General features: G+C 48.3%; 1 protein-coding gene across 5 annotated transcripts in view; it reads left to right on the top strand.

The window, feature by feature from the left end:
• LOC146808799 (guanylate-binding protein 7-like) overlaps positions 1 to 19,525 on the top strand; it is a 343,610-nt gene that overhangs the window by 110,952 nt on the left and 213,133 nt on the right. For 3 of the 5 annotated variants that reach the window (XM_085615619.1, XM_085615618.1, XM_085615620.1), the window contains exon 2: positions 4,684 to 5,526. Coding sequence is in view for 3 of the 5 variants with exons in the window: in XM_085615620.1 (XP_085471746.1) it covers positions 5,352 to 5,526 (175 nt within the window). In the remaining 2 variants the exon portion in view is untranslated. Of the gene's footprint in view, positions 1 to 4,683; positions 5,527 to 15,422; positions 15,545 to 19,525 lie in introns of all 5 variants that reach the window. The other 2 variants (XM_085615617.1, XM_085615616.1) reach the window with 1 other exon arrangement.

The following is a 19,525-nucleotide window of genomic DNA, read 5'->3' on the forward strand; positions in this document are numbered from 1 at the left end:
CTCCAGGGATGCGACGGTTTTTGGTGAACTGCTTCGCTCGGGGAGTTGAGCTCGGGCTCGGCATTCCCGTATAAAATGCCCTCCTTTGCCACAATATAAACAGAGTTTCATTTTTCTCCGCTTTTCTCGCTCCTCGTTAGTGAGGGGACCTCGGATTCCCCCGATTTGCATCGGTTCGGGTCCTTCAGTTCCTTTAGGGCATTCCGCCACGGTATTTTTTGGGCGTGGAAAGAGAGGACGCATCTCCCCGCGACTCCGATCCCCTTTTCTCTCCTGAAGACGGTGATCCAATTGGACTGTAAGATCTATCAGTTCTTCGCACGTGGGAGGCAATTGAACTACCTGTGCCAAAACGTCTTTCAAATCTCCTCTTAGCCCCTGGTAAAAAAGAATGGTCCGTTTCTCCTGTGGCCAGTCAGTCTCCACCACTAACCGGTTAAAAGAGGTAATGTAAGTTAAGAGGTCCTGGGACCCCTGCCGCAAGGTAAGGAGTTCGCGATCCAGGGACATCATATGGGACTTCCTATCGAAGAGTTTTCTCAGCTCCACACAGAAGTCTGCAAAGTGGTGTAACACCGGATCATTGCCTTCCATTAGGGGTATGGTCCAGCTGGCCGCATTCCCTCCCATGTAGGACATCATGAAGGCGGTTTTTGCCGTGTCCTCTTGAAAGACCGACGGTTTACACAAGAAGTGCAGGCGACATTGATTAAGGAATGTCTCAAACTTTTTGGGTTCTCCATAGAAGCGTTCCGGTGGCGCCAATGGAATGCTGAGCTTCTGGATCACATGAATCGCGGGAGCGGTCTCGGAGGATGTTGGGGGACTAGGAGAGGCTGTGAAGAACCCACCCCCTTGTGTATCTACGACTGAAGGAAACCGGGTAGGATGAGAAGGGGGTTGAAGTGTTGCTTCTTTAATGTAAGAACTCGGGCCCCTACGGGATAAACCAGCGACTTCCCGTCTTAAGGTATTCACTTCTTTACGTAAATCCTGATTTTCTAGGCGTGAGGTTTGCACCTCCTGTTGTAGTGCGGTTAAGCTCTCCAACAGGGAGGACAACACGACGTTAGTGTCCATCGTCATTGGGCTTGACAATCTGTCAGGTGTCAGCAGCTCAAGAAGGAAAATAGAGCCCACTAACCTCTGCGTAGCAGCCAGCACGAAGAATATGATTCCTTCGCCACCGAACACGTTCTCTCCCCAGAGTGTAATAGTATACAGCTATGAGGGAACGCACTCGGGGGACAAGGAACAGAAACACGGGTCTTCAGGGTCTTGGGCTTGAGGGTCTGGTCTACGAGGGTGTCTCAACTGCCTATATGAAAGACACAGAACACGCATTAGGGAAGTGTAGCACTCTTTCTACTCATTCGCTATCCCTGTTACCCCCTGCCTTGTTCTATCATGGACGTACCTGTGAGTCTGGTGTCCCCTCTGAGGACCTTTCAGCGGGTCACGCCTGTGCGGTTTACCTCACAGCTACAGGAATGCAACCTGTCGCAATGTCGTCGCTGTTGAATTCGTCACAGCGATTGGCAGACTGAACTACAGATATCCGCCCAAACTTCCTCACAATGTCTGGGAAGCTGACAGATGCCCTGAAGCCCTTTTGTGCAAAACGATAGTTAGCAGGAGAATTTAGGGGGGATTTTACAGTGCTCGGGACGGAGGACACAACGGGTCCGGGTTGAGCTGGGGAGATCTGAGAGAAACCAGCAGCGTGTACTCACAGTTCAACAACGAGCGAAATGCCGTAACCGACGTCTTCAGGAAATAATGCTCAGGAAATCGGAGGCTCCGGTAGGAATCCCTCCGCTCTTGTGAAGTCCTCAGGGGTTTTGTCAACAATAGTAATAATGCTCAGGAAATCGGAGGCTCCGGTAGGAATCCCTCCGCTCTTGTGAAGTCCTCAAGGGTTTTTGTCAAAGATAGTCCGCTTCCTCAATCCGCGGGAAAGAAAGCGTCCGCTTGTAGCCAGGATCCGGAACGGATTGTCAAGCGCTGTTTCGGTGTCCCGGAAGTGTTTTTATTTACTTCCTGGGTTGACGGGTCCTCACCCGACAATGGCCCAGCCTCTGGGAATTGTAGTTTTTCCACCTTTGTTGTGGCGGGACGGGAAGATGCGACCTTCACGTCTTTGTTTATGACTCCGCGAGTGAAGGAGCATGACACAAGGAGAGCTGGCCATGGGAAGGGGTGGTAGAATATTTTCTGAGGGCTGCAGAGTGGGATATGGAACTCCTGGTTTCTATTTAGTACCATAAAATACAGCTTCAGTTACAGTCCATGTATTATAGAGCCTGGGCATGTGGTATTTTACAGCCTAACCGCAATATAATGCTCTCCAATGCAATCATCCTATCCTGTATATGTGATTATAAAAGTATTATGTCCTGGCAAATCCAATAGGAACAGAAATCTAGCTAACGGAATATCACTTAAGCTGCACCATTTTTCCAGCACTTTTCCAACTTTCTTTGGGGAGGAGAGAGTGCTATTAGGTGGATACCAATGCTTCTTGCCTATAGTGTTTTCTAGTGCTATAGAATTGTGAACTGGTAATTGCTGTATGTAAAAAGTAAAAAAACATACCTTTTTATGCACAATTTTCCAAAATGTTTTCAAAACTTTCTTTGGGGTGTAAGAGAAGGTGCTCAAATAATCCTATTAGGCTGAGACCACTGCAACTTGCCTTCAGGGGTAAATCAGTTGCTGTTAATTGCCCTTGGATCTAGAAGCCACAATTTTTCACCATGCTAGACTTAATATGCATTAAAACCCAACATTTTATGATCTTGCTACAATTCCTCTAGGGCAAGTACTAAAGCAGTGTGAAAGTTGTTATATCTTGTTATGTTTCAGGCCATTGTTAGTGGCCTGGTGTTGTTTAAATCACAAACTTAAGATGGCAGCCTTCTTTTGCAACTTTAACCCTCCTGCCCCCTCAAAGGTTGAGGCTAGTTACTCCTCGGGAAGACAGTCACGCTTCTAGAGCAGGGTTTCCCAAACTGTGGGTTGTGACAAACGATTTTCGGTGGGTTGCAGAAGTCCAAGCAATCAATAAAGATCCCTTTAAATGCTGTGTTTTATCTCGTCACATTTGCCGGTGCTTCAAAAACAGAGGTCACATTTCAGGCTTATTTTATAATAGATGCAGGGATTCTGCACATATGCAGAACTATGCGCAGGAAACCAGGACCTCAGTGTGTAGTGGTGTACCAAAATACCCACTCGGTGCCCAGAGCCCCTACCCGACTAGCTACAGTGTCTCATTCGTTCTCCGTACTACAGCGAAGCTACCAATGATTAGACATCCGAGAACATGTTACTCCCTCCTCTCTAAGGATACTTGGGAACAAGAACACTCTTTCATTCAAACTCTCGTACTTGTCCACAACATAAGTAAATAGAGTCGAAGTATAGTTTAAAATGTTTATTTTAACTAATGCGCTCCATAATGCAGTACACGAGCCAATACTAGCAGCACAAATGCATAGGATCAAACAAATCAGCATAGTTACAATTCCATATAGAACAAAAGGAGAAATCATATTTTAATAGTGGAAAAAGGACTACAGCGCCTGATCAGGATTTCTTTATTTTTAGTGGGAGTCCTTTTTTAATTTGATGGACTGTCCGTATCCGTCGTAATCGGAAGAATCTGTACACGGTGACTCTCTTGTTCTTTTTCCTTAGACGCGAGTCAAACATCCTTCCACAGTGTCTATTCGGGTGGTTCACCGCAAAGTGTGCACACAATTAAAAATTAAATTGTGTGCATTAAAAAGGGACTCCCACTAAAAAGAAAGAAATCCTGATCGATCCCAGTGGGGATTCATCCCCGTACATTTTGAGTTTGTCTGGTCACCATTAAAGAAAGAAAAAGGTTTTGGTGCCATTGGAAATCTAGATCAACTGATCTAGTGACTTGATTAAGCTTGACGGTCCTGAGGAGAACCCCAGAATATTAGGGTGTTCGAAACGCGTCAACCTGCTTGTAGCCAATTGAATGTATATAAATGTTAAATAAATTGTATATTATTTTTGAACATGTTTTTTGAATGAAATCTTCTGTTGGCTTTTCCAATTCAATTGTAGTTTTTCAATGTGCAGTGTAGTTCTTTTGTAATTGTATGTTGTGTGTTTAGCTGCTTGAATGGGTGTATAGTGGTACCAGTGGATGATTGTGAGAGATTGAGAGGAATGGGTTGGTAAAATGTGGATGAAAGTGAATTGTCGGTGGGTGTTTGATGGTTTTAAGAAAAATTAGTGCATGTGTGGTGTCAAGATTGTCCTTTAATGTGGAAAATGAACTCCATGAACCTACAAAAATGACTATGGTCATGAATAAACTTTGATTAATTCAGACGGAAACAGAGGTCCTGTGGTAACATTGTTTAATGACAATGTTCTGTTGTTGAGAGGTGAATTATCTATCAGTACTGGCATTCTGTTGTTTATTATTGATTAGGGGCTCAGCCTTACTGATGTGAGTCCAAACCCTTCTTTGTTGTTAAGTAATCTGGTTACAGCAAGGACTGTTAACCAGATGTAACTGTATATTAGCTTGAATTTTAGCCCTATTTCTAAGTTTGAATAAAGTAAACAGATTCATTTAAACATATTTCGTACATATGTAATACCCACACCTTTCACAACCTCTGTTTTTTATTTTCACAGATGACAGTCTGCTGTTAGAGCCCGGAAGAGCATGCTTTCTTGTGTTCTACCACTCGTGAACGTGTGTTCTACTCCGAAGGTAGAGGCCTTGCTGACTTCTCCCTACCAGAAAACACTATCCCTGATGCCCCTCTCCTGAGGAAGATAACCTCGGGTAAGAACGAAGCTTGACTGGTCCCTCACCACCAACGAAGAGCCTCTGTACCACCAAGCTAGAACGCTGCTGCAACAAGGGACAGTTGTCTTCCTTTAACTGAACTAGATCCTTGCTGCCTTCTTCCTGGAAGACACAAACCTCCTGCCATAAGAGAACAAAGTCTTGCTACTTGGAGGAAAGGTTTTTTTACCCCTGAGTAGGAACTACGAAGCAAGATCGGGCCTTGGAGCAGTTGCACCACGAAGGAAGAGAAGCCACTGATGTCCTTTCACAAAGTAAGTGAACCCCCTGCTGTTCTATCACGAAGGAAGAGGAGGTCCTGCGAGGGGAGGGGCACCCCCTTGCTGTGACACCACAAACAGAACCAGAGAACCCCCAACAGTTACACCTCGAAGAAAGATAGACCTCTGCAGGTCTACCACGAAGGAGGAGAACCCGCTCTGCGTTGAAGCAAGAACCCTCTACACCTTCACACTAAGGCTTTGTCGGGGCACGGCTCTGTCCTCGGGTGATGGAGGGGCCCCTGTGTCTGGTGGAGCTTACCCCCTCTGGTGGCCTTTCACTGAATCCTGAAGCTCTAGAGATTCTCAGCAGCCTGGACGGCGCTCTGGAGGTGGTGGCCATATTTGGACCCAAAGACACTGGCAAATCCTTCCTTCTGGACCAGATACCAGGAAAAGAAAAGCGTATGTTCCTTCCTTCCCTCTTGTCAGTGTTTGGGGAATTATAACCATGGGGTAGATACTCAGTGAGCCTGAGCCACAGTACATACTGCTTGTAGCAAAACGAGCATGTAGCGGGCACTGTATGGAGGCGACGCCACGCACTGCACACAGTACGAGCTAATGAGACTATGCAGTGGGAATGAGAATCACAGTAGCCGCTGCTACTGGTAGTATTAATGCGAGCCACAGTAGATGCTGCTACTGGTAGTATTAATGCGAGCCACAGTAGATGCTGCTACTGGTAGTGTTAATGCGAGTCTCAGTCGGCGCTGCTACTGGTAGTGTTAATGCGAGTTAAAGTAGATGCTGCTACTGGTAGTATTAAAGCGAGCCACAGTAGATGCTGCTACTGGTAGTATTAATGCAAGTCACTGTAAGCACTGCTACTGGTAGTATTAATGCGAGCCACAGTAGGCACTGCTACTGGTAGTATTAATGCAAGTCACAGTAGATGCTGCTACTGGTAGTATTAAAGCGAGCCACAGTAGATGCTGCTACTGGTAGTGTTAATGCGAGTCTCAGTCGGCGCTGCTACTGGTAGTGTTAATGCGAGTCACAGTAGGCGCTGCTACTGGTAGTATTAAAGCGAGCCACAGTAGATGCTGCTACTGGTAGTATTAATGCAAGTCACTGTAAGCACTGCTACTGGTAGTATTAATGCGAGCCACAGTAGGCACTGCTACTGGTAGTATTGATGCAAGTCACAGTAGGCAGTGCTACTGGTAGCATTGATGCAAGCCACAGTAGGCCCTGCTACTAGTAGTATTATTGTGAGCCACAGTAGGCGTAGCTACTGGTAGTACTGATGCAAGCCACAGTAGGCACTGCTGCTGGTAGCATTGATGCAAGCCACTGTAGGCCCTGCTACTAGTAGTATTATTGTGAGCCACAGTAGGCGTAGCTACTGGTAGTACTGATGCAAGCCACAGTAGGCGCTGCTAATGGTAGTATTGAAGCGAGTCACAGTAGGCGCTAATACTGGTAGTGGTGATGCCAGCCACAGTAGGCACTGCTACGGGTAGTATTAATGCGAGTCACAGTAGGCACTGCTACTGGTAGTATTAATGCGAGCCATAGTAGATGCTGCTACTGGTAGCATTAAAGCGAGCCTCAGTAGGCACTGCTACTGTAGAATTGATGCGAGCCACAGTAGGCAATGCTTCTGGTAGCATTAAAGCGAGCAACAGTAGGCACTGCTACTGGTAGTATTAATGCGAGCCACAGGAGGCACTGCTACTGGTAGTATTAATGCGAGCCAGAGTAGGAACTGCTACTGGTAGTATTAATGCGAGCCATAGTAGATGCTGCTACTGGTAGCATTAAAGCGAGCCTCAGTAGGCACTGCTACTGTAGAATTGATGCGAGCCACAGTAGGCAATGCTTCTGGTAGCATTAAAGCGAGCAACAGTAGGCAATGCTTCTGGTAGCATTAAAGCGAGCAACAGTAGGCACTGCTACTGGTAGTATTAATGCGAGCCACAGGAGGCGCCGCTACTAGTAGTATTGAAGCGAGCCACAGTAGGAACTGCTGCTGGTAGTATTAATGCGAGCCACCGTAACCGCTTCAGATAGTAACGCGAGTCACAGTAGGAACCGCTACTGGTAGTATTAATGCGCGCCACAGTAGGCACTGCTACGGGTAGTATTGTTGTAAGCCACAGTTCGCACCCTAATGGTAGGATTAAAGCAAGCCACAGTAGGCACTGCTACTGGTAGTATTAATGCAAGTCATAGTAGATGCTGCTACTGGTAGTGTTAATGCGAGTCACAGTAGGCACTGCTACTGGTAGTATTAATGCAAGTCACAGTAGATGCTGCTACTGGTAGTATTAATGTGAGTCATAGTAGGCCCTACTACTGGTAGCATTGAAGCGAGCCACAGTAGGCACTGCTACTGGTAGTAATAATGCAAGCCACAGTAGCCACTGCTACTGGTAGTATTGATGCGAGCCACAGTTGGCCCTGCTACTGGTAGTATTAATGAGAGTTTCAGTAGGCCCTGCTACTGGTAGTTTTAATGTGAGGAATGTATGACGTTACAACACATACATTTACGCATGCCTTTACAAGTCAGTTTTTACATCGCAACATCCTTTACAACGCATACATTTACATCGCATGCCACTACAACACATTTTTTAAAACTACATTTACAACACATTGCATTACATCGCATCATACCTTTACAACACATACCATTACAATGCATACCATTACATTGCATTTAAGGTAAGTGTTGGATAGTGTAGGGGTAAAAATTACAATTCTAACTCCAGGGGGTGCAACAGTAGGGTAAGTGTTGCATAGTGTAGGGATAAAAATTACTATTCCGACTCCAGGGGTTGCAACAGTAGGATGAGTGTTGGATAGTGTAGGGGTACTATGCGTTGTAATGGTATGCGTTGTTATGACAAGATGTAATGCCTGCGTTGTAGTGACATGCGTTGTAGTGTCATGTGTTGTAGTGACCTGCAATGTAATGACTGCGTTGTAGTGACATGCGTTGTAAGGGATGTTGTGATGTAATGACTGCGTTATAAATGTAGTGCGATGTAATGACTGCGTTGTAAAGGTTGTTTCCCTAATGTGAGTCACAGTAGATGCTGCTACTGGTAGTGTTAATGTGAGTCACAGTAGATGCTGCTACTGGTAGTATTGAAGTGAGCGACAGTAGGCACTGCTATAGGTAATGTTTATGTAAACCACAGTAGGCACTGCTACTGGTGGTATTAATGTGAGCCACAGTAGGCACTTCTATTGGTAGTATTGACGCAAGCCACAGTAAGCACTGCTACTGGTAGTATTAATGCGAGCCACAGGATGCTTCGCTACTGGTAGAATTCTTGCGAGCCACAGTTCGTAACCTAATGGTAGGATTAAAACGAGCCACAGTAGGCACTGCTACTGGTTGTATTGATGCGAGCCACAGGCGGCCCTGCTACTGGTAGTACTGATGCGAGCCACAGTAGGCACTTCTACTGGTAGTAATGATGCAAACCACAGGCGGCCCTGCAACTGGTAGTGTTAATGTGAGCCACAGGAGGCACTGCTACTGGTAGTAATAATGCATGCCACAGTAGGCACTGCTACTGGTAGTATTGATGCAAGACACAGTTGGCACCCTACTGGTAGTATTAATGGGAGCCACAGAAGCAACTGCCACTGGTAGTAGTGATGCGAGCCACAGTAGGCACTGCTACTGGAAGTATTAATATGAGCCACAGGAGGTGCTGCTGCTGGTAGCATTAATTTGAGCCACAGTAGGAACTTCTACTGGTAGTATTGATGTGAGCCACAGGAGGCACTGCTACTGGTAGTATTACTGCGAGCCACAGTAGCCACAGCTACTGGTAGTATTAATGCATGCCACAGGAGGCACTGCTACTGGTAGTATTGATGCGAGCCACAGAAGGCACTGCTGCAGGTAGTATTAATGAGAGCCACAGTAGGAACTGCTACTGGTAGTATTAATGCGTGCCATAGAAGGCATTGCTACTCATAGTATTAATGCGAACCACAGTAGGAACTGCTAATCGTAGTATTCATGCGAGCCACAGTTGGTACTGCTACTGGTAGTATTAATGCTACCCACAGTTGGCACCCTACTGGTAGTATTAATGAGAGCCACAGTAGATGCTGCTACTAGTCGTATTGATGCAAGCCACAGTAGGCCCTGCTACTGGTAGTATTGATACGAGCCACAATAGGCCCTGCTACTGGTAGTAATATTGCGAGCCACAATAGTCACTGCTACTGGTAGTATTAATGCGACCCACAGTTGGTACCCTAGTGGTAGTAATAATGCTAGCCACAGTAGCCACTGCTAGTATTGATGCGAGACACAATAGGCCCTGCTACTGGTAGTAATATTGCGAGCCACAATAGGCACTGTTACTGGTAGTATTGATGTGAGCCACAGTAGGCACTGCTACTGGTAGTATTAATGCGAGCCACAATTGGCACCCGACTGGTAGTATTAATGTGAGCCATAGTAGATGCTGCTCCTGGTAGTATTAATGAGAGCCACAGTAGCCAATGCTACTGGTAGCATTAAAGCGAGCCTCAGTAGGCACTGCTACTGGTAGTATTGATGCAAGCCACAGTAGGCACTGCTTCTGGTATTAATGATGCAAATCACAGGCGGCCCTGCTACTGGTAGTGTTAATGTGAGCCAGAGTAGGCACTGCTACTAGGAGTATTCATGCAGGCCACAGTAGGCACCACTGCTACTGGCAGTATTAAAGTGAGCCACAGGATGCACTGCTACTGGTAGTATTAATGCGTGCCATAGGAGGTATTGCTACTGGTATTATTAATGCGAGCCACTGTAGGAAAGGTGGTACTGCTACTGGTAGTATTAATGCAACCCACAGTTGGCACCCTACTGGTAGTATTAATGCGAGCCACAGTAGATGTTGCTACTAGTAGTATTGATGCGAGCCACAGTAGGCCCGGCTGCTGGTAGTATTGATACGAGCCAATGTAGGCCCTGCTACTGGTCGTAATATTGCGAGCCACCATAGCTAATGTTACTGGTAGTATTGATGCGAGCCACTGTAGGCTCTGCTACTGGTAGTATTAATATGATCCACAGTAGGCACTGCTACTGATAGTATTAATGCGAGCCACAGTTGGTACCCTACTGGTAGTATTAATGCGAGCCACAGTAGCTACTGCTACTGGTAGTATTGATGCGAGCCACAATTGGCACCCTACTGGTAGTATTATTGCGAGCCATAGTAGATGCTGCTACTGGTAGTATTAATGCGAGCCACAGTAGCCAATGCTACTGGTAGCATTAAAGTGAGCCTCAGGCACTGCTACTGGTAGTATTGATGCGCGCCACAGTAGATGTTGCCAGTAGTAGTATTGATGCGAGCCACAGTAGGCCCTGCTACTGGTAGTATTGATACGAGCCACAGTAGGCCCTGCTACTGGTAGTGATATTGCGAGCCACCATAGCCACTGCTACTGGTGCTATTGATGCGAGTCACTGTAGGCTCTGCTACCGGTAGTATTAATGCGAGCCACAGTAGGCACTGCTACTGGTAGTATTGATGCGAGCCACAATAGGCCCGTCTACTGGTAGTAATATTGCGAGCCACAATAGCCACTGCTACTGGCAGTATTGATGCAAGACACAATAGGCACTGCTACTGGTAGTATCAATGCGAGCCACAATTGGCACCCTACTGGTAGTATTATTGCGAGCCATAGTAGATGCTGCTACTGGTAGTATTAATGTGTGCCACAGTAGCCAATGCTACTGGTAGCATTAAGGTGAGCCTCAGTAGGCACTGCTACTGGTAGTATTGATGCGCGCCACAGTAGATGTTGCTACTAGTAGTATTGATGCGAGCCACAGTAGGCCCTGCTACTGGTAGTAATATTGCGAGCCACCATAGCCACTGCTACTGGTGCTATTGATGCGAGCCACTGTAGGCTCTGCTACTGATATTATTAATATGAGCCACAGTTGGTACCCTACTGGTAGTATTAATGCGAGCCACAGTAGCCTCTGCTACTGGTAGTATTGATGCGAGCCACAATAGGCCCTGCTACTGGTAGTAATATTGCGAGCCACAATAGCCACTCCTACTTGTGGTATTGATGTGAGACACAATTAGCACCCTACTGGTAGTATTAATGCAAGCCATAGTAGATGCCGCTATTGGTAGTATTAAAGGGAGCCTCAGTAGGCACTGCTACTGGTAGTATTTATGCGAGCCACAGTAGACACTGCTACTGGTAATATTGATGCGAGCCACAGTTCTCACCCTACTGTTTGGATTAAAGTGAGCCACAGTAGGCCCTGCTACTGGTAGTATTAATGCGAGCCACAGTAGCCAATGCTCCTGGTAGCATTGAAGCGAGCCACAGTAGGCACTGCTGCTGCTAGTATTAATGCGAGCCACAGTAGGCACTGCTACTGGTAGTATTAATGTGAGCCACAGTAGGGACTGCTGCTGGTAGTATTTATGCAAACCACAGTAGGAACTGCTACTGGTAGTATTATGTGCCACGAGAGGCACTGCTGCTGCTAGTATTAATATGAGCCACAAGAGGCACTGCTACTGGTAGTATTGATATATGAGCCAAAAGAGGCTCTGCTACTGGTAGTATTAATGTGAGCCACAGGAGGAACTTCTACTGATAGTATTAATATGAACCACAAGAGGCACTGCTACTGGTAGTATTAATGCAAGCCACAGGAGGCGCTGCTACTGGTAGTATTAATGCAAGCCACAGTAGGAACTGCTGCTGGTAGTAGTGATGCGAGCCACAGTTGGAACGCTACTGGTAGCATTAAAGCGAGCCACAGTAGGCCCTGCTACTGGTAGTATTAGTGCGAGCCACAGTTGGTACTGCTACTGGTAGTATTAATGCAACCCACAGTTGGCACCCTACTGGTAGTATTAATGCGAGCCACAGTAGCCACTGCTACTAGTGGCATTCATGCGAGCCACAGTAGGCTCTGCTACTGGTAGTATTAATGAAAGCCACAGTAGGCACTGCTACTGATTATATTAATGCGAGCCGCAGTTGGTACCCTATTGGTAGTATTAATGTGAGCCACTTTAGCCACTGCTACTGATAGTATTGATGCGAGCCACAGTAGGCCCTACTACTGGTATTAATATTGCGAGCCACAGTAGCCACTGCTACTAGTAGTTTTGATGCGAGCCATAGTAGGCACTGCTACTGGTAGTATTAATGCGAGCCACAATTGGCACCCTACTGGTAGCAGTAATGCAAGCCATAGTAGATGCTGCTACAGGTAGTATTAATGCGAGCTACTGTAGCCAATGCTATTGGTAGCATTAAAGCAAGCCTCATTTGGCACGGCTAGTGGTAGTATTGATGCGAGCCACAGTAGGCACTGCTACTGGTAGTATTGATGCAAGCCACAGTAGGCACTGCGACTGATGGTATTCATGCGAGCCACAGTTCGCACCCTACTGGGAGTATTAAAGTGAACCACAGTAGGCCCTGCTCCTGATAGCATTAAAGCACACAAGGCATGGGGGTACCAGGGTACCAAGAACTGCTGACACAAGGCATGAGGATACCAGGGTACCAAGGACCGCACACACAAGGAATGGGCATATCAGGGTACCAAGGACCGCTCACACAAGGCATGGGGACAACAGGATACCAAGGATTGCACACACAAGGCATGGGGATACCAGGGTACCAAGGAGCGCTCACACAAGGCATGGGGATACCAGGGCACCAAGGACTGCACACACAAGGCATGGGGATACCAGGGTACCAAGGAGTGCACACACAAGGCATGGGGATACCAGGGCACCAAGGACTGTTCACACAAGGCATGGGGATACCAGAGTACCAAGGACTGTTCACACAAGCCATGGGGATACCAGAATACCAAGGACCGCACACTCAAGGCTTGGGGATATCAGGGTACCAAGGACCGCTCACACAAGGCATGGGGATACCAGGGTACCAAGGACCACACACACAAGGCATGGGGATACCAGGGTACCAAGGAGCGCTCACACAAGGCATGGGAATAACAGGGTACCAAGGACTGCTCACACAAGGCATGGGGATACCAGGGTACCAAGGACTGTTCACACAAGGCCTGGGATACCAGGGTACCAAGGTCTGTGCCCACAAGAAATGGGGACCAGGGTACCAAGGACTGTTCACTCAAGGCATGGAGATACCAGGCTACCAAGGTCCGCGCGCAAAAGGCACGGGGATACCAGGGTACTAAAGTTTGTGCACACAAGGAATGGGGATACCAGGGTTCTAAGGTCCACGTTCAAGTTCACAAGGCTTCAAGATACTAGGGTACCAAGGACCACACACACAGCGCATGGGGAAACCAGGGAACCAAGGACCGCACACACAGTGCATAGGGATACCAGGGTACCAAGGACTGCACAGACAGCGCATGGGGATACCAGGGTACCAAGGACTGGTCACACAAGGCATGGGGGTACCAAGGACTGCTCACACAATTCATGGGGATACTAGGGTACCAAGTACTGCTCACACAAGGCATGAGCATACCAGGGTACCAAGGACCGCACACACAAGGCCTGGGGATACCAGGGTACTAAGGACCACTCACACAAGGCATGGGGATAACAGGGTACCAAGGAGCACACACACAAGGCATGGGGATACCAGAGTACCAAAGAGTGCACACACAAGGCATGGGGATACCAGAGTACCAAGGACTGTTCACACAAGGCATGGGGATACCAGGGTACCAAGGACTGCTCACACAAGGCATGGGGATACCAGGGTACCAAGGAGCGCTCCACAAGGCATCGGGATAACAGGGTACCAAGGTCCGCATACAAAAGGCATGGGGGTGCCAGGGTAAAAAGAACTGCTCACACAAGGCATGGGGATACCAGGGTACCAAGGACTGCTCACTCGAGGCTTGGGGATACCAGGGTACCAAGGACTGCTCACACAAGGCCTGGGGATACCAGGGTACCAAGGACTGCTCACACAATGCATTGGGATACCAGGGTACCAAGGAGCGTTCACACAAGGCATTTGGATAACAGGGTATCAAGGTCCGCATGCAAAAGGCATTGGGATACCTGGTTACCAAAGCTCGCGCACACAAGGCATGGGAATACCAGAGTACAAATGACAGCACACTCAAGGCTGGGGGATACCAGGGTACCAAGGACTGTTCACACAAGGCATGGGGACACCAGGGTACCAAGGACTGCTCACACAAGGCATGGGGATACCAGGGCACCAAGGACTGCTCACACAAGGCATGAGGATACCCATGTACAAAGGACTGCTCACTCAAGGCATAGAGATACCAGGGTACCAAGGACTGCTCACTCAAGGCATGGGGACACCAGGGTGCCAAGGACTGCTCACACAAGGCCTTGGGATACCAGGGTACCAAGGTACATGAACAGAAGGCATGGGGATACCAGGGTAACCAGGTCTGTGCCCACAAGGCATGGGGATACCAGGGTACCAATGACTGCTCACTCAAGGCATGGAGATACCAGGCTACCAAGGCTTGTGCACACAAGGTATGGGGATACCAGGGTTCTAAGATCCACGTTCACAAGGCATCGGGATACTAGGGTACCAAGGACCGCACACACAGCGCATGGGGAAACCAGGGTACCAAGGACCACACACACAGCGCATAGGGATCCCAGGGTACCAAGGACCACACACACAGCGCATGGGGATATCAGGGTACCAAGGACTGCTCACACAAGGCATGGGGATACCAGGGTACCAAGGACTGCTCACACAAGGCATGGGGATACCAGCACTAGCGAAAATTGCAAAATCTGGTATGGGATTTCCAAGGTAGTAATGATTGCACACATAAGCTTAGAATACCTGTCGTGAAAGGATCGACACACACAGGGAGGGTATGGGACTTCCAGGCCAGCAAGCATTCGACACAAAAGGCATAAACATACCAGGCTCTCATATAGTCGAACATGTGGCATGGAAATACTCCGCTTACTAGGATGCATACACATGGTGTGAGAAGGCCAGGCAGGCTAGGACAGCACACTCAGCCTATGGATATACCAGGCTAGTTCAGATGATTCATTCAATGCATCAGATACCATGCTAGCTAGCACTGCATGCACACTGCATAGGGGTCCTTGGGTTGATCTGCAGTGCATGTAATGAGCTTACTGATTGCCTCTGGAGGGACCGCCTATGCCGAATGCGTTCCATGGGTGAGTAGGTGAGCAGGAGGAGTCTTGGCAACAAGGAGAATTATCATGAAACTCCTCCCAGTTGGCCCCTCCTGCCTCATGTGCCCTTCGCCCTCAGTGAATGCATAACAGGTTGCATTTTCTTTTTTATTCTTATTTCAGCATTTGGCCAGTGCCGGCCTTGGGGGACTAAGGCCCCTGGCATATGGATGAGATGCCTGCCGCACCCAATGGGAAGGGACCACATCCTCGTCCTGTTGGATACTGATGGATTCAGAGACGAGGTACTGAATTCTGATTACTGTACTGTAAGGGTATGGGGCAAACAGGCAGAGAAATGGAGAATACCCAAGTAAGGGTGCATCGTTTTGAGTTTGTAGGACCCATGTGTCCTGCCATTGTGTATCAATAAATCAATCAATGAATCAATCAGGGGGTTTATAGAGCTCGCTACTCACCCATGAGTGTCTCAAGGCGCTTTCAGCTCCATCTCAGACGAAGAGCAAGGTCTTGAGGTACTTCCTGAAGGCGTGCAGGCTCGAGAAGCGTCTGATGCTGATTAGGAGATTGTGCCAGGTCTTGGCTGCGATGAAGGAGAACGCCCTTCCTCCTGCTCTGCATCTGCGGATGCGGGTGATCTCTGCTAGGGTGAGGTCGGCGGATCGGAGATTCCGTTTGGGTGCGTGGAAGCAGACTCTTTCGTTGAGGTATTTGGGACCCATGTTGTGGAGGGATTTGTAGGTGTGGGTGAGAAGCTTAAAGGTTATTCTCTTCTTGACGGGGAGCCAGTATAGGTCGCAGAGGTGTTGCGTCATGTGTTCGTGCCGAGGAGTCCCGAGCACGACCGCTTCCCCCACATAGCTCTCTTGGTGTTGCAGTCAGTGCTTTTGAGTCCTCACAGAAGCATTGTGGGTAGCTCTGCAGACTTGTCTAATGGTTTCACTGTTATGAAGGGTTCTCTTCCATTCAGAAGCTCACAGATGTGTATTGAAGAAGTCAACTGGTGTGAAACACGTAGCCGACTTGTTGAGCTGTTGCGACGCCATTGGGTTTGTGTTCTTTATGCTGCAGCAAAATGCACATATTCAAGGATAGCTTACTGCTCACAGCTTACAAGTCCATTCCCACATTTCGCAATCAAAGATTCAGAAGATGGAAGCAATGGGCATTCCAGCCAAGATGGATGGAACAGCGGGTAGGAGCGGCGTTGGGTCTTGAGTCTTTTACATTTTTATACTATTTATGTTCTAAAATGGTATGCTGATTATGGAACGCTAGCTTTCAGCTGTGTGGTGCTGTTGCTTCAGACCCTGCTTCCAGCCACCCACAGTTAGAATGGGAGAGATCTTGGACCCAAATGTATCCCTTCTATGCTGTGCCACTGTTCTTCCCTCTTCAGTTTGCTTATTTCCTGTGTCTGTTGATACCAATGTTTTGCAACTCTCTAGCCACCATCGATGTCTGAGGGTTCAGTGGAGATTCTTCCTGCACAGGCCCGTTGTTGTCTGATGCATCATCTTCTGCGTTGACACTCCAATGCGAGATGCAGTGACCTTACAGCATTCTTAATAATCCAGTGTTCTGCCATTTTGTGGGCTGTCCTTTAGAGTGTAAGGTTACTGTGGTTACAGCGGTCAGTTGTCAGTGAGGAGTGTTGCATCATTACCTTAGAAGGTCAGTTATGCTAACACTATACAAAGGATTGTTATAGAAATGTCGAGTGCTTTTGATGCTCATCACCGTCAATGATACACACACATTGTGAACATTTCGAATTTGCCTCAGGTTAGTATTGGCAGTGTATGTGTGCTCATTAGCCACAGGGTTGCACACACCAAAGAAATAACATTCAGGTTCGAGGCATATGAGCTGCAAATCACACACTTAGGATAGTAGATCGCCATCTGGTGTTGGGCTCGGATGCTTGCAGGTTGTTGTTGTCTTCGGAAGAAGTCTTTGGTCACGAGATAGGTGACTCCTCCCTTGGACTACAGTGCGCATGGGCATCCACTCCATCCTCAGATTGTTTTTTTCCGCCATTGGGTTCGGATGTAACTTTTCCACTCCGGTAGAAAACTTCAAAAACAAGTGTTCGAGGCATATGAGCTGCAGATTACACACTTTTGCATAGATCGCCATCTGGTGTTGGGCCCGGATGCTTGCAGTTTGTTTTTCCTCTTGGAAAGTCTTTGGAAGTCACGAGGTCGGTGACTCCTCCTTTGGATCGTATTGCGCATGGGCTTTGGCTCCATCCTCAGATTGTTTTTTTCCGCCATCGGGCTCGGATGTAATCTTCGCGCTCCGGTTCCGAACAGCTTCCAGTTCGACGATCGACGCGCAATCCTCACCCCAATTCGGGGTATTGTTTCGATCGCGAACTCTTCAATCAACGCGCCTTCTCATCGGCACAAACCTTCGGTTCCAGTCGTCGACGGCGGCCTTCGGGTCTACCCAAGCTCCGGTCCAGGCTCATGGAAACAACTCCATTTAAAAAGTGCCCTCGATGTGGGTCCAAATTTCCCCACACCGCTCTTCATGAGGTATGCAACCTCTGCCTCTCCCCTGAACACGAGGCTCGAGACTGTCCAGCCTGTAAGTCTTTCCGATCCAAAAAGACTATTCGGGACCGAAGAGCCAGAAGGTACATGGCACACTCCTCGACGTCCATTCCAGTCGACCTCTTCGGAGACGACATCGACGATCCGGAACATCATCGCACCGAAGAGGACCTCGTCAGCGCTTCCGAGGCCGACAAATCAGATGTGCAAGACATCACTCCGGCGCAGAGGGTTGTGAGTACCAATCTACACCCGCGCTGACACCCAAAAAGGACCAGAGACACTGCTTCACACACCCCACCTTCGGGCCCGGTGAAGAAGCCAAGTAAGCCTTCTGGCGGCTCGGGCTCGAGCCAGCCTACCAGCGGTGCCGAGAAACACACTTCGGCACCGAAAAAGAAACCGGCCTCCACCTCCACACCGAGCTCCGCACCGAAGCCCTAGGGGTCCAAACCCAGTTCTTCGGTACCGACGCCATCTTCGGTACCGACCAAACCACACAAGGCCACCGGCACCGACACTTCCAAGCCGAAGCCCATCTCGGCGCCGACCAAGAGACCGGAGGGTCCCAAGCCGGGTTCTAAGCAACAAACCGGCACAGAAAAACCTAAAAAGACATCGGCCCCGACGCCTTCGGCGCCGACGGACCTAATAACGTCACCAGAGCTATTTACACCGGATCCATTGCAAAAAACTCTCACCAAGGATCCAAAAACGGGACATTTGACACTCTCCACCAAAAAGAGACATTTGGAGAAGCCTGCTCCGCCTCCACCTCCAAAGAGGAAGGACTCTGCTACCTCTCGGTTCAGAATACCTTCCCCTCCACCTCCTCCTCCTTCCCCACCTCCACCCTCTCCACCCCCACCTCATCGTTCTCCGACCCCGTCTCCAGACGCTGATGATCACGGGGACCCATATCATGATACAGGGGATGTGCCACAGGGCCCCACCCCTACAGGATCCCCAGACCCATAGGACAATTACAATATTCCAGATATCCCCAACGTCCCACAAGACGATCTTTACCCTTCTAGACCATCTCCACCAGAAGATTCATTAGGGATCAACCATCTTCTGCAAAGACGGCACATTATCACGGGGTGGAATTGCATACCGACCCCGTGGAGGAAGATTTCCTCCTAGACACATTTGATACCTCACATAGGTCAACCTCCATACTGCCCATGCTCAAAGGGGTGGTAAAGCATGCGGCAGAAGTTTTTAAGGACCCATTAGAGCCAGGGTCATTAACCCACGTATTGAAAAAAAATACAAACCTGCTCCCTCAGATCCCAGGGGACCAGCGCCACTAGACTCCTTAGTAGTATCTACGGCATGTAAAAGGGCAAATTCACATAGTCAGGTGATGCACCGCCACCTGACAAAGAATCAAAACTACTAGATGCGTCAGGCAAACGCACAGCAACCCAGGTGGCCAACATATGGCGTATAGCAAACACCCAGGCACTACTGGCCAGATATGACAGGGCTCATTATGACGAATTAGAAAGCATAATGCACCATCTCCCTGAAAAATATAAAGCTAGGGCCAACAAATTAATTCAAGAGGGTAAAACAATAACGAATACCTCCATACGTTGCACCCTAGATGCAGCAGACAGCCTCCAGGGCCATCAACACCAGCGTCCTTCTCCGTTGCCATGCTTGGCTAACGGTATCTGGTTTTAAACCAGAAGTACAAGC

This window comes from Triturus cristatus, chromosome 7 (assembly GCF_964204655.1).
Source record: "Triturus cristatus chromosome 7, aTriCri1.1, whole genome shotgun sequence".
In the NCBI taxonomy this organism is placed as follows: Eukaryota; Metazoa; Chordata; class Amphibia; order Caudata; family Salamandridae; genus Triturus; species Triturus cristatus.